The sequence below is a fragment of the Ptychodera flava genome (assembly GCF_041260155.1).
Source record: "Ptychodera flava strain L36383 chromosome 23 unlocalized genomic scaffold, AS_Pfla_20210202 Scaffold_23__1_contigs__length_28996876_pilon, whole genome shotgun sequence".
In the NCBI taxonomy this organism is placed as follows: domain Eukaryota; kingdom Metazoa; phylum Hemichordata; class Enteropneusta; family Ptychoderidae; genus Ptychodera; species Ptychodera flava.
The window spans coordinates 2,059,946-2,076,925 of NW_027248277.1; the positions used below are offsets into that span (position 1 = coordinate 2,059,946).

The 16,980-nt window shown below is 36.5% G+C and overlaps 1 protein-coding gene across 2 annotated transcripts in view; it reads left to right on the plus strand.

The window, feature by feature from the left end:
• The first annotated feature begins 1,597 nt into the window (after positions 1-1,597).
• The window catches only part of LOC139123449 (colorectal mutant cancer protein-like), a 182,765-nt gene continuing 167,382 nt past the window's right edge, over positions 1,598-16,980 (plus strand). The window contains exon 1 of one of the 2 annotated variants that reach the window (XM_070689582.1): positions 1,598-1,935. In XM_070689582.1, coding sequence (XP_070545683.1) covers positions 1,751-1,935 — 185 coding nt within the window. In that variant the 5' untranslated portion in view covers positions 1,598-1,750. The remainder of the gene's footprint in view (positions 1,936-16,980) is intronic. The other variant, XM_070689581.1, reaches the window with a different exon arrangement.

Below are 16,980 nucleotides of genomic sequence, written 5' to 3' on the forward strand. Positions count from 1 at the left end.
AAGGTTGTAGAAGTGATACAAAAAACTTACTTTATCAAAATAATTTAGTTACTATTGCTGGTATTCGCTTTATGACGACTCACAAAATTATGTGCAGACATCAAACAGATTCTATGATAACATCCAGTGCAGTGCTTGACAACTGTCGTATCTGTGATGATTTGCCAATTTTTGCCACCTTTCATACAATGTACCCATGTCAATTTTTTTTGAGATGTTTGCTAAATTTTGATAAGAAACTGTAGCCAGCAAAATGTGATATTCATTTGATCCAAAATTATCACAAAAATTATGAAAAATTCATAAAAATTGGTAAAATGTTGCACTAAAATTTTCATGGGAAAAATTACAGCACTCAAAGGGCTAAGGCTAGTATGCTTGGTTTTTACTGGTAAGTCAATATCAGTTTGCCTGGAGACTGACTTTCCACTTTTCACAAAATATTGCAAAATTTTCTTAAAAAAGGATTGTGAACCATCACTGTTTTTGAAAATGATTCTGAACTTTTTTCTGATAGTATGTGACTTGAAATTGAGTTTTTGTTTGCTCAAACTTTCCATGAGGAGAGTCTGAAGCATTGCCTTTTGAAATCAAGAATGGAAATCTGGGGAAACAGGTGCAAATTTGGTTGCAAAGAAACTCATTAGCCAATATTTTCTGAATTCAAAATAACCACACCCTTGTGTTAATTTTCGGTAAACAAATTTTCATTTTTTTAATAAAAGTTGATGGAAACTTATTGAGTTACTCTGTCAAACTTCAAAATGAACCCCAAAAGTGACAGACTTAAAATGTAATGCACATGTTTTGGAGTCTGAAAATCTGTTCTGTGAGGCACTTTCTACTCTGAGACATGATTCTCAATTTCCTAAATGAATACATTCATTTACGCCAAACATATTGATTAACATTGTTCATGTATGCAATGCAAATAACCGTGCATTTCAACAATACAGCCGCAGTATTCACAAACCATTACAGTAGATGTGTCAATATTCTTTGCCTTCTTTGCCTGGCAGAACAAGAACTTATATTGAAATACTAGTACAAAAAAAGACTTGTGAAAAAATCTTCAAATATTACTGCTACCCGCCCTTAATACAGTACACAGACAGACAAACATACAGACATACATGGACAGACAGACAGACACAGACAGACATAGGAGACAGACAGACATACAGACAGACAGATATATATATATATATATATATATATATATATATATATATATATATATATATAACCTGGAGGGCACATTGTATACATTTTGTGTATATATATATATATATATATATATATATATATATATATATATATATATATATATATATATATATATATATGCTAAAAGCAAAGTTACAAAATAACACAAAAGTACTTCAAGTACAAAGTTTTTTCTGAAGTTTCATGCATCCTGCAATGATCTTCAGTCAGATATAAAAAATTAGCTATGTAATTGATGGACAGAATATATAAAACCATTATATTGATACAGAAATGCACATGGTGAATGAAATCTCAAATCAGAGCCCTTGGCAAATCGTGATTTATGTTATCCCCCCCCCCTACGCGTGAGGTCAAATGGTATAGTCTGTGACCTCTGACCCTATTTGAGCGTCTGACACAGTAGTAGAACAAAGCAGAGGAGTGTCGGGTTTCTCGCTAAAATCTGTCAATTTTGGAGCAATTAAGTGACTTAATGGCGATTTCGAATTGTGCGGTTTGTAGTCCTTGAATCTGGGAAGCTATGGATGTCGGGAGGGCCGGCTCTCAGCACCGGGAGCGACCCGGTAGCATGGAAAATAATCACCACACGACGACGAGCGAAGACGACGGAAGCTCAAGTAGTGATACTGGGAGTACATGTGAAGAAGAACGACTTAAACGGCTATTTGAGAGTTGTGATAGTGATGGAGACGGATATATTGACAGGTTAGTGTCACGTGGACTGTAAAAATGAATGCTTTATGTGCAAGAATTATGTGAATTATGGCAGACGATGCTTTTCGCCAAGCGAGCAACTTGAGAATGACTCAAGTTAATCGCAAACCTCAAGGCGTGAATTGGTCGACTCCATGCTGGATATTTGTCAAACGAGTGGAGATTTTCTCATCTCCTTTTCGTAGACCAATTCCATAATTTTGCCGCAGTACTGAAGTATAATTGCAGGAAGAGCCAGTCATATTATTAACGTTGGCTTCGAAACGATTTCAACGCCCATGGTTTGAGTGAGTGTGTCTGTGTGCAAGGCGATCCATGGCGAATCATGGACTGTTTTGCAGAATGGGCGAGTCTGTAGAATAACATGTGTGTAGGTTGATCGTTACCTCCATGGTTCAATATTGAGATTGCCTGCCTAGCGCATTCACGTCTTCACACACGAAAGAAATCACACGTTTCTTTTCTTTATCGGCCAACTTATCGAAACAAAGAAATGCGAATCGATCGCTTCTCGTGTCATTTAACGAGGGTAGACCACAGCGTATGTGACAGACGGCGACGGTTTTGTGACGTCACACTGTAGTTTTCTGAGTCCCCATGTCAGTCTGAAGTCCGCCAACAAATTGGATATAAACAATAGTAAATTGCTACCCAGCCTGTCGAAATTCCAGCGTATTTTTCGCTTCATTGAGTGCTAAGCATCACCGGGGGATAAAACCACAATTCTCTCTAAGTCCAGGACAACAAATGACTTGTTTAAAATGCGGGAATGTGTATAGTAATAGTACTATATCCGAACATGGTATACTGTTTGAGTCCTTTCAAAGCTTTTGTAAGGTTTCTCCCCACAATCTGTTTACGTGACGGGGGAGGGGCAAGTTGTTTTGACCAGCACACATGCCTTTTTAATCAGGATTTTCTGTCAAAAATGGTGAAAGGCAGAGTGCTACTTCAACAGTCAAACCAGCCAAATAATTTTGAGAATCTAGGAATATATCCAATGTTATGACAGTTTTTACAATAATTTACAACTTTTACACTGCAGATTCACCACAGTCATTGATGTAGAAAATTTTGGTTCAAGGTGGCAAACATGACAAGTATAGGCACTTACAAGCAGCATGTTTTTCCCTGATTATCATTAATCCTTTGAGTGCTGCAATTTTCCCAACCAAAGTTTTAGTGCAAAATTTTACCAATTTTTATGAATTTTTCTGTAAGATTTTTGATAATTTTGAACCTAATGGACATCACATTTCATCAGCTACAATTTTTTATCAAAATTTTGGCAAAGATCTGAAAAAAATTAACTGGGGTATAGTTTATAAAGGCAACACAAATTGACTTAGGTGTTCAAAGCGTTATAAACTGATAATTTTCACAGCCAATGAATTGGAGGCTGACAGCCGGCTGTTTTTGCTGGTTGGCAGTCATTTTCTTCATCATTGATAGCCATACCAATTTCATCACTAAGAACTGAATAAGAAATTCAAGAATGAAACTAATAATAATAACAGTAATTCTAAATAAGTAGATAATTTAAAGCAATTATTTGTGTAAACGACAGAAAGTTTATAGTTGATAATGATGTATGTAAAGTTACTGTTTCCCACAATGCAATTCTCAGTTTGGTCGTTTACCTCACGGCCATGAGCCAGCAGGAGGCTCCAGTGGTTTCAAAAAACAAGTCAGGAAATTTGTCACTGAGATCAAGTAAGCTAATTGAGATACTCACAAAGGATGTAATGTAGTGAAGAAAGTTTGGAGTACATGTAACCAGTTAAGGAACAAGTTTTTTGGGGTTTTTGCAGTCATTTTAACTAAGTGATAGTTTACACCTGAAAGTCACTGAGTACATTTTATTGTACAAGCCATTTAATGCATATGAACTCCCCTTGTACCTTTTTTTAGAAGCTTAGAACCTTTTCCACATTTCTTTGGGTTAGTTGTGAATCTTAAAACATCAATATTTTTTTTTCTGTACTTTCACTCTTGTGCATGTAAGAAATCTGATTGGATGTCAGATTTGAGAAGAGGCAGAACAGGTGTTGGCAAAGTAGAATTGACATTTTTCGTGGATGAGTTCTGGATGAGTTGTAAGATTTTTGTGAAAATTTTCTTGAAAAATCATTGAGACTATTGTGTTGATAAGCATGTCTGCGAAATCCCCCCCCCCCCATCTTGGTGTTTAGTCAGTCACTCATCCTTAGGACCAAAGAGAGATTTATCAGACCATGACATTGCTTGTAGAGTTGTCTAAGTAACTTCATAGTGTCTTGCTTTTACTTAGCAACAGTTACCATAGTAACACCAGTCGCCAGGATACAAGCTATTAAATGCCGGATTGTCTTTATCCCAAGTACTGCAATTTAACTTAACCAGACCATTTGTCCTCATTTGAACTTCCATGACATACATGTACTTTAAAATTGATCACATGACCTCATATTCACTGGAATTGACCACTTTGTATCAACAAATGGAGGTGTATATAATTCAAAATGGAAGACGAGTTGTTGATTTTATCTTCATTCATCATTATTCAGATATTGAAGTACCCTTTTGGCACTGGGCCATGACTGTACTGCCTTCAGAACAGTTTTGGTAGGGAAGTTGCAGCAGCTGCAAACACAGATTGGTGAATGGGACAGTACTGTAGCTGCCATTCACAATGAACATGCAGCTTTATTTTTATAAACAACCCTTCCACCCAGATTATTTACGCAATACAAGGCATGCATTGAAAAATATACCAGTCATGATATATGATATTGATATATGATTTTGAGTTAATTAATCAACAAAAATAACAGTGCCGGTAATAGATGAAAAGATTTTATGTTCCGTGACGGTAAAATCTCAATATGCAGAATATGTGACCACACAAGTGTTATTAATTTGTTTTACAGATGCTCTGCTTTAATACATTCTTCTGCCATGTTGAAATATTTATTTACATATTTCACCGATACTGTAATGTCAGTCTTTCTCATCGATACTGTAATGTCAGTCTTTCTCACCGATACTGTAATGTCAGTCTTTCTCACTGATACTGTAATGTCAGTCTTTCTCACCGATACTGTAATGTCAGTCTTTCTCACTGATACTGTAATGTCAGTCTTTCTCACTGATACTGTAATGTCAGTCTTTCTCACTGATACGTAATGTCAGTCTTTCTCACTGATACTGTAATGGCAGTCTTTCTCACTGATACTGTAATGTCAGTCTTTCTCACTGATCCTAGCACTAACTGATAAGTGCTGAAGCAGGCTTCAAGTTTGGATTGTGATCCTTTGTGTGGAATGCTTGCCACCATCTAGTGCAAACAAAAACAAAAATTACCTTTGCGTGAGATATCGTTACCTGTCCCAAGGTTCATGTTACAATGTACCGGTATAAACCTACCGGTACACACACTCCCCTCCACATTTAATGCTACCTTACAAAATACCAGTATACACAATATCTGTTGGTCAACACATGAGTATGAAAAACAACCTGATACAAGTATTGAGATGAGGCATTGCACAATTTTATTTTTTTTTTAGCTCCCATAGCCATATGTATATATGGCAATGGAAGCTATTCTTATAGGCTAGGGAAATGTCTGTATGTATGTATGTCTGTATGTCTGTATGTCTGTGTGTCTGTATGTCTGTATGTCTGTATGTCTGTATGTCTGTCCGTCAACATCAAAAACTCCAAAACCGCTGTACATTTCATCTTGATATTTGGTGTGTATATGGATGATGGGCTGTAGATGAGATTTTGTTCAAATGAAGTTGTCATTGCCAAAAATATGCAAATTAAGTGAAAAAATGTAAAAAACAGTCAAAATTGAAAAAACTCAATAACCACTGAGCAGATTACATGAAAAATTAGCATGTAAGTACTTTGGGCTGACATGAAATGATTGTGCACATCTTGGGTCAGTATCTTGGACTTGCTATTTTTCATGAATTTTTTTGTAATTTTCTCCCATTTTTGGTCAAAAAATCTCCTGCTCTGAAACCACAAGTCCGATTGATTTGAAACTTGGTATGGAAGTGCATAGGAGTGACTTTTCCCAAATTTGGGCAAATCGAGGTGAAATTTGCATATTTTTAGTTTACACGTCCATAGACTCCCATGTATAAGGCAGATCTCCATAGACTCCCATGTATAAGGCCACGAAAAATAAAAATTTAGTTTCTCATCGTATTCATATTGCAAAAAGGATGCAGTGACACAATTTTTAGTCCCCACGGATGAAGTCCAGTGAGCTTATAGATTGGGTCATGTCCGTCTGTTCGTCCATCCGTGAGTCCATCCGTTCACGCAGATATCTCGGATATTTTGACAAAATGTCATGTGACCTTGATGACCTTTGATCTCAAATATACATATTTGTCCATAACTCAGTAACCACAAGTGCTACCACCCTTCATATATGGTATGATGGGACAGCTTATGACGCCACATATTGTACTCATTAATTATGCACATATCTAATTTTGAGCGAGCCAATAGAGCTAGAGGTCTGATTTTTGGTATATAGGGATAACTTAGCAAAACAATTTTTGACAAAATGTCACGTGACCTCGGTGACCTTTGACCTCAAATATACATATTTGTCCATAACTCAGTAACCACAAGTGCTACACCCTTCATGTATGGTATGATGGGACAGCTTATGACGCCACATATTGTACCTCATTAATTATGCACATATCTAATTTTGAGCGAGCCAATAGAGCTAGAGGTCTGATTTTTGGTATATGGGGATAACTTAGCAAAACAATTTTTTTGACAAAATGTCACGTGACCTCGGTGACCTTTGACCTCAAATATACATATTTGTCCATAACTCAGTAACCACAAGTGCTACAGCCTTCATGTATGGTATGATGGGACACCTTATGATGCCACATATTGTACCTCATTAATTATGCGCATATCTAATTTTGAGCGAGCCAATAGAGCTAGAGGTCTGATTTTTGGTATATAGGGATAACTTAGCAATGCAATTTTTTTGACAAAATGTCACGTGACCTCGGTGACCTTTGACCTCAAATATACATATTTGTCCATAACTCAGTAACCACAAGTGCTACAGCCTTCATGTATGGTATGATGGGACAGCTTATGACGCCACATATTGTACCTCATTAATTATGCGCATATCTAATTTTGAGCAAGCCAATAGAGCTAGAGGTCTGATTTTTGGTATATAGGGATAACTTAGCAAAACAATTTTTTTGACAAAATGTCACGTAACCTCGGTGACCTTTGACCTCAAATATACATATTTTTCCATAACTCGGTAACCACAAGTGCTACACCCTTCATGTTTGGTATGATTGGACACCTTATGACGCCACATACTGTACCTCAATAATTATGCGCATATATCATTCTGAACGAGCCAATAGAGCTGGATGTCTGATTTTTGGTATATAGGGATAACTATAGGAGAGAAATTTTTTGACCAAATGTCATGTGACCTCGATGACCTTTTACCTAAAATATATGTTTATGTCAATAAATAAGTAACCGCAAGTGCTATGTCCTTTGTATTTAGTAGGATGGGAGACCTTATGACAACACACGCTTTACCTCATTAATTATGTACACATCTAATTCTGGGCAAGCCAATAGAGGTAGAGATCTGATTTTTTGGCATATAGGGATTAATAAGCAATATAATTTTTTTTTCAAAATGTCATGTGACCTCGATGACCTTTGACCTTGATTATACATATATATGCATATTTCAGTAACCACAAGTTCTATACCCTCCAATTTTGATAGGATATTAGACCTTATGATGTCACATCTTGTACCTCATTTATAATGCGCATATGTATTTCTTGGCTGGCCAATACTGCTAGAGGTCTGATCTTTTTTCCCGATTTAGAACCATAACTTAGACATGCCTCATGTGTTTCAAATTGGGAACAACGACATAGACCTATGTGCCCATAGATCTCAACATATACACTCCAGTGATACTTCTTAATGACCAGTGTTCCCGCTAAGGCTTATTTGCGCGCTAATTGCGCAGTGTCTCCGACTGCTCTCGCAGTGAAATTTCATGTTTTGCACAACTTTAGTCTGTCATTTCAATCGGTATTAGTTTTGGAAACAATAACTCAGGGCGAAATGTGCGATCTCAGCGTAGATTTTACTTCCGCGTTTTGAGTTTAGCGCCCGTTGGCGGCGCAGTTGCCACCAACGTTCATTGTACGTTGTGACGTACCTCAATAAATTAGCATATACATGAACGGACCCAGCTGTGAGGCAATCAGGCGTATCTCAAGTTGCGCACCCTCTCGAAACCTTAGAGGGAACACTGTTAATGACCACATTTCCTGCCCCATCAAGACTAATACTCCTATTACAAGTGGGGACTATGTCATTGTAAATGACTTGTTGAGTTAATGGTTGTATCACAGTATTCGATATATCTAATTCTGTATTTTTTCCATTTTATATTCTGAATAATTACATTAAACATATTTCACTGTACATTTCATTTAAGTATTTTCACTTCATGCACTTTATCCCTTTCACACATGTTCAAATATCTGACCAGAGAACAAACACTAAATAGTCCAGGATGGGAGCTACAGTGTCATTGACGCTATTTTTTCTGTTCTTACCCACTTTCTATCCATCGTCGTAATCCACAGGCCTCGTTACAACATCAGCTTAGCTATCTGTTAAAGATTTTTGCAAAGGTCAGTGGAGCAGAAATTTGCTCTGGCTGGCTTGCTAGAATGCTTTCTATCATAAGCCATATAGATACTTTGTTGTCTGCCCAGTTGATCATTAGATCATGGAAGTTTAGGGAGACGGCGTGGCAGGGGATGGGCAAAGATGAAAAAAAATTACAGAAAAAAAATATTGCAATAATATATCTCAACAAGCATGCTGCTTTTTTGGAAAAAAATATATTTGTGTTAAGGTTGTACAATGAAAAAGTGTGGAAAGTTGATGTTGTGCAAAATTTAAAAAATAATATTTGCAAAATACTGCATGTCATCTTTCGGACTGCCCCCCCTCAAGATGTAATGGTATATTCCTTATCTACTATATGACAGGTCATGGTGTAATTGTTATTTCCGGTATTGTCAATAAATGAAAATGATGGCACTGGGTCCAGGATAAATGTACGGACACATCCATGCACTACACTGCAGTAGACACAACAAGTTGAAAACTGAACAACAACAAAAATCAAGCAGTATTTGTTTAGCTCCATTGCTGATTTGACATGGCCTTTCAAATTCAAATTTACGGAAGACCCTGATTTATGTTTTGTTGTGTTTTTGTTTGAAGAGTGTTGAGTCGTAAACACTCATTTCCGACAGCAAGGTCAGGCCAGGAGATACCAACACACTGTGTAATTCAAGTAGGGGTGTCAATGGTGGACAAACAGCTGTAAATTAGACACAAGGCCATTCTAATGACATATGGCTACATCTTAGATTGACTTGGACGTCTCTGTTACTGTCAGGCACTATGCAGTGTCAGGCAATACAGTTATGGCCAGTAGTGTATCTACTGCCCTAGAATGTTGTAATACAAATCTCTTTTAATGCCATTTTATACTTCATAGAGCCATAAAATCCATGTAAAGCCATAACACATTGTCTGCTGCATAGTACTGTTATGTGATATGCAGAATAGGCAGTTGATGTACCGGTATGTACAATGCCTATGTACATTACTGTTCACAGTAAGATTTTTTTTGTCTCATTTCCATTTGCATCAATTGGCAAACTACAGTCAAATGTCCAGCCCTCATTTCAAACTCAAAACTATGTTACCATGGTTTCAGTATGGGTTGAAAATGAGGGTTAAATGCTAGACTAGTCAACACTTAGCATTTTAGTACTGTGGCGGAATATCTCATACAGTACTGCATTGTAGTACTATGGAAAATACCTCATACAACCTGGTACCAGTAGTTCTGAAACAGAATACAAATGTAGTGTATCTCAGACAATGCCCAGTTATGCTGTTCAGAGTATCTCATACAGCCTTGTACCCCTGTATACTACGGTAGTTGTAATAGAATATCTCTCACGGATACAGCCCTGTTGTGTATACTGTAGTCCTGTACAGAATATCTCAGATATATGCCTTCAGTACTGTACTGGTACAGAATATCGCAAAATAAGGCCTATATTACACTGTACACAATATGTCAGATACAGACCTGTAGTATGTAGTACAGTACAGAGTATCTCAGATACAGACCTTCAGTACAGTACAGAATGTCTTAGATATAGGCCTATAAATATTACACTGCATACATGGAATATCCCTGGAGAATATCTCAGATACAGCCCTGTAGTATATAGTACTGTACTGGATATCTCAGGTACAGCCCTGTAGTACATAGCCTAGACCCTCTTCGTCGCTTTTGGACGTAGTCCCTACTCCTAAGTGGAGTGGAGAGGAAGGCCTAAAGCAACATATAGGGTCTAGGCTATGTAGTACGTATAGCAGAGGCAGATAGTAGTATGTGTCCCGTATACAATACTTGCAATCAAAACACAGCAGTCCTGGACTTTAATGATACATGTACAAGTACTATAAAAGTCAAGCATGATAACACACGTATTGGACCTAAATAGTGTTGTACAGTTGTCTGTACATATCACAGAATCCTGACTGCAGTAGAACTAGAAGTCAGGTTTTGATTTGAACACAGTTCTATGTTTGCATTGACTCAGATATTCTACTGCAGGCATGTTTTGTAAAGATTAGTAACTGTTTATCCAGTGAGAGTTGTGACCCGTGATTTGTTTTCATTGCTCTGATACTCTGACCTTTCTGAGTGACCCCAGTGTCAAACCTCTCTGACCTTTCTGAGTGACCCCAGAGTAAACCCTTGCCATTGGTGTAACTCTGGCAGACTCATGTCAATAATATACTGTAACAAAGTTATGCCAGGAAATTAATACTTTAGATTTTCAGTATTCACTACAAGTATAAGTTACATTGTTGTTTTCATAGCGCCATGAAATCACCGTATTCAGTTTGTCATCCTTGACCAGTTACTGGAAGGGAATTTAATTATGTCCAGTATTGCAATACGAGTGCACATATGATGATGAGAATATGCCTTGGGGACAGATATTCAGCCTCTCAAATTTTGTCAGTACATTTCTCATTGACACTTGTGGGGATCCCACCCAGGGAACTCATTTTAAAGCTCTTGCTGTAAGAAAAATATTCACCGTCATAGTTTTTTTGAAAATTGAAAATCTTACTTTTCCCCATAGAGTTGACACAGGGGTGGCAGCCATTTTGAATTTCAAATATTGGTAAAAGTTAGGTAACTTGTTTCTCTCGTACCAAAATTTGCACAGTAACTTCTGACTTTTACTCCTGATTTGGTAAGGGATTGGTTGCAAGTTTCATAAAGGAAAGTTTGATCAGAGGTTTTAGTCTTTCACATTGAGGCGTATATTACCTTAACTTTTCTTGGCCAAGTGCACTGAGTGATTTTGATAAGATATTTTTGTTTTGGCCACAATTTGGCAATTTAACGGTTCCTTTGGATTTAATCATTGATGATAAAAATGCTTCAATTATAATGTTTCCATTTCAATGATATTGAAAATTTAATTTTGAAGTAAATTTTCCTCAAAATTGTATTAGCAGAACTCAATATTGAAGTCACAAACTGCAGTAACACAAGCTGGTTGCTTCCAAACCAGTCGTGGTCTTTCAAGAAACAAACAATTGATGGTAGATTGAAAAACATGCAAGTAACTCTGACTGTTGAAAGATACAAATTACAATTCAAGCGAGTGATGAGTCAGTACTCATGTAGAGAGTCAGATAACCCCCATTTTCCCAATGTACCAGTCCAGATTAGCCAATGAAGATAGCAGGATTGTATCATTATCTCTGTAGTACAGAGGTAAACCCAGTTGAATTTCTTCACCAACTCTATACAACCAAGTCACACGGTGACGACTACCTGTCTTGTGGTATGCATGTAATGACCTTCATTTCAAGTGCACATCTGATTGGTAATAGTGTAGGACAGTAATAAAACTCAACCACCAAATCCTCACTGACAATATTCCATTTACTTTTATGTTCCTTTAATTAAGGAGCCATGAAGTTTATTGAGTGTCATAAACTTAACAACCGTGGTTTTATCTTACTTGTAAAATGGCAAAGGAATTCAAATGGTAGTGTTTGAATGGCTGTGGGAACTCCTTTACAGCATTGCAGGGATTTCAGAGAGATGCTACCGGGCTACACACATTTTTGTGTTTCATGGTATTTGTATGTCTACTTTATTTGTAAGTCTACCACCATGGATCCCATCTACTTGTCAATCTTTGTCTCTTGTTGTATATACTGGTGTCCATTCAGTCTTGGAATCCTGGAACTCTTTGCCTTGAATGGCAAGCTTTGAAACCAGATATTGAAACATCAGCAGTGTTTAGAATGAAGGCACATTGTATTGAATTGGCAGAGATGTAATATTGGACAGAGTTGCTGAAAATTATGGATTTTTTCAGCGTGGTTTGTGACTTGCTTGTCACTTTGTACTGCTTTATACTGAAACTGTGAATCAAACCTCCCGCCGCCCCAATCGTGTATCACAAATAATTCAAGTCAGTTTTAATACCGCAAATTGTGATATTTCGCAGATATGACAGATCCTGTATATTATTAGACAACAAAATTCTAAATTTAGACAATTCTCAAGTTAGACATTGCAGTTCTCAAGTTGGCCACAACAATTCTCACATTGTCTAATAGACTCTGCAGTTCTCGAGACATAACAAATCAAGTTAGACACCACAGTTCTCAAGTTAGGCATCACAGTTCTCAAGTAAAACAGTTCTCAAGTTAGGCATCACAGTTCTCAAGTAAAACAGTTCTCAAGTAGCAACACATTTGGCTGTCAATCCTAATACACATGAGATTTGTATTTCCAGGGAATATGATTTTCAGCATGGTCATCAACAAAGTTGAGAAAAATGTACAATAATAACATTAGCAGCAATGTCTTTCCGACTTTAATAATGTGGTCAGTGGAAAATGAAGTAGATGATACTACAAGTACAATCTAACAAAAAGAGAGAAAAATGCTGTGTCATTGTTTGATCCTGACTTTTCCTGAAAGATTTGATCAAGGAGTTAACCCAACAGAAAATAAATTCTAACAACTCTAACAAAGTAGGGTGTTCTAAACAGTGAGACTGTACATACCGGTATGTACACAGAGTGTTGAAATAGTGGCAGTGCCACTGTTGTACTATTTACCTAACAGTGGTGGTTATCTCTAGGTAAATATTATTGTGTGTACAAGATTTCCTAATTAATGGCTGCAAGTAGGTCCTTCTTGTCATGACTACCACCTATCACCCAAGGACTCAGGTCAATCAAAATACCAGTGTCTACAGTCTCGTCTGGGTACATTGCAGTAATCAGTGTCTGTTGATCAGCATTTGTGATTTATTTGCTCCAGTGTAGTTGATTCCAGTATGCAGACAAACTATCTTCATCATTAATTAAAAAATTCCTTTCCAAAAATAATCAATTAAGTGAGTCATCTGCAGCTGTCAATCTACATTTGAAATAAGTGATGAAATACAGCATATACCTGTATGAGTTCTGTCATAGTCAACAAGAAATGCCATTTAAAAGTGAGGAAATGTATTATTGATATCAATGTAATATTCATATAATGTGGATGTTACAGAACAAAATCATAATCATATGAAACTACCATGTTACTGAATGTACACTCTATTTTCTATGCATGCTACTACAATCTACATGTATGCATTGTACTAATTGTAGTAGCTTTGCCACCAGTCTCTGTGACGATGGAGTTCCTGTACAGTCAAAATAAATCCTTTATTGGACATGTCAATTGCAGTCCTGTCTCAATGCTAGTTATAATTAGCAGGTCCAATTGTAGGGCTTCTGTTTTACAACGTGTGCCTGCATCATTGTGAAAGGTCTCTTTGACATATTCTTGAATTACAGAATGTGCAGGACACTATTTTGGTCACAAATTTATTTCCACCCCACTCTCAGGATACTAAGGCAACTCAAATACACTGGATTTTCAGAAAAGTGATTTGATGATATGTACATGTATGCCATTATCCACAGAACAGAATACAAGTCCAGCATTTCCATTCAGTATGCTGACCCAGATATGGTGGCAAGAAATGGAAACAGCTAGTCTAAATATAGGTAATAGTTATCTCAGTGAATGAACCAGAGATTTTAAAATTCAAAAATAACTTTTCAGCAACTTTAATTACATCTGGTGTCAATGACCCTTGACCCCAGGGTACAGCATTTCCCATGGTCCTCTTTGATTTCAAACCAGTTGTCTGAATTGTTCAGTTTACATGATCCAACTGCTCGCAGAAAACACTGAAATTAAAACAAAGTCTGGTGGGAGACTAGTTTATAGTGAGTAGGCATATGCCATACTCTTTGAAAAGGTAAACATTTTACAGAACAAATTACAATACAACCCTACAGTTTTTCAAGTTATTGTTATTAATATATAAGCTTGATTTTAGGGGCCAGGGTAAGTGTACTGAATTACAATGTTATAATTTCTTGTTTGGATTTGACCTAAGTTCACTGGGTGAAGACATGATACTTAAGTGCAGAATAAAGTTACAGATAGAGGAGATGTGGATGATGTAAATTCTCTCAGGTTTGCATTTCACATTTTCATTGAGAATAATCACAAAGTTTAGGATCTGTGTTATGTAGTAGTTACTGCACAGTGTACACACACAACAACCACAGTCAGGTGACAGTGTACACACAACAAGTCTGGCTACAGACCTGCAAGTATTCAATTAGAAATGTCACGTAATAGTTATAGAGTTACGTGAGAGTTATTCAGCCTGCAGTAAAATACCGCAGACTTTTTGACATTGTGGTTAGCCTTTTCTCAGTGAAATTAAAGTCTTCCACATCAATGGATTGCCGTGGTTTGGTCCAATGCTGTTGTTTTCAATGGTCAAGCTGGACCTGTACAAAGAGAAACAGACGGACAGATTAAGATCCATTGTTTGGGATAACTTGACTTGCTGAGTGTCTGTATTTGTGTTATAGGGTGTACCACACATGTAGAGTACGTGTGTCTGCCTGTGTGTGTGTGTGTGTCTGTCTGTCTGTCTGTATGGTATACCATGTGACTGAGCAAAGAGTTTCTTTATGTACAGTACATATGGTTACTGTAATGTTTACATCTTATCACTTTTTCTCAGCAAAATATCAGTACTTGACCAATGTATGGAAACTAGAAGAAAAGAAATAGGACTTAATGTCCCTTACCAAAATATCCTAATGAGTTCAAATCCATACAGGAATGGGATTCCTGTAGACAATTACTGAGCTTCGGTCATGGTTTAAAAACTAATCACATGCATGAGCCCATATGTCCTGTAGCAATCCAATGCTAATCCTATAGGACACAGATCTCTGTCTCAAGGTTATCCTATAGCATTGGATGCAAGTATGGTACTTTGTACCGATGATGGCAGAATCATTTGCATATCAGTGTAACCCCTATGTATTTCTGATCTCACTTTTGAGTTCATTTTGAAATTCTTGATATTTTGATCCAGGCATCAATGTTATATTATATAAAACATTTTTTCAGTCCAAGAGAATCTCTAGTTAGCTGTGCATCATATTTGAATGAACACAGTGTCAGCGTTCAAATGTCTATAATTCACAACAGCCTTTGTATGTACTGGTTTGTGTCAAGTCCAATGTTATTGTTGACAGTTGAATTTTAGTCTGGAGTTGAATGCATTTGTAAACAATATGATACCCAAGCAAAAATACAGGGATGTTTCACACAGTCCATGGCACGTCTAGTACTTTGTATAATAAAAGTATTTATTCTATGGAATGATATGAAAATATCTAAAATTGTAGCAATTTTCCGGTGTATATTCACTTGCAACCAGACTAGTAGAAAGTCCAATTTATGCTCTGGCTCCATCCTAGATTCCTACTGTATCAAATAGAATGGTAGTTCCTGACGTAAGATATCCAATTGGTACACATGCCTTAGACATGTAACAAATAATATACTGGTATGTCACTATTTTTCTAAACACATAAAATAGTGGTTTTGTAGATGTGCAGTAACCAGTTCACACACCTACTCTCTGAGTGAAGTATTCCAAACATTTCATTATAATGACAGGATCTAACTGTTGTAGTCTGACAGTAAAGATAGTTAAAAACCTGTCACTTGTCAGTTGACAGGCTGGTTACAACAAAGATAAACGACACAGAAGTCATCAAACTTGATCTCTTTAAAAGGTCAATATGGTTGTAAATTACTTTTATCATTGTCTGAATAATTGACATTGCTTTGTGACATTAAGAATGCAACTACATTATAATGTGTGTACAGTGTCTACTGAACCTATTTCAATTTCAGCCTGTTTATTACTTGAATATATTTACATTAGAAGAAATAGCAAATAATTTCTAACAATCTATGCTTTATGATGATCTTTAAACATCAATAGTACCCATACACCTGCCACAGCTTACGGTTTACGGTTTGTTGCAAATATTTGAGAAAAAGGTTTTCCTTTGTTGTGAGTGGATAGAGCTCTCACAGTAACTGTCAAGATATTTGACAAAAGTCAAATTAACAATTTTAATTTCTAATAATTAAGTAGCTGATTTGTGTATGGTTTACTTGATTCATGATCTAAAAATTGAAGAAAATAATTTTGAACTATAATTTGTGGACTAGGGGCAACTCTTCAAATTGTTATTGAATGAAGAATATTTAAACAGAATGGCTTCTTATTATAAAATCTTTGACTGTTGTATAACATGTGACAATTTCTATAGTTTGTCAATTATTTGGAATCAAATTCCGATTATGGTGAAGATTTAGTTTCCCTAAATACTGCTAGTTTAAATGATAGCACCAAAAAGCCCTTGTTGTTAAAATAATATTGTATATCTATTGATGGTGTTTACAAAGTTTGATTTATACTTTTGAAC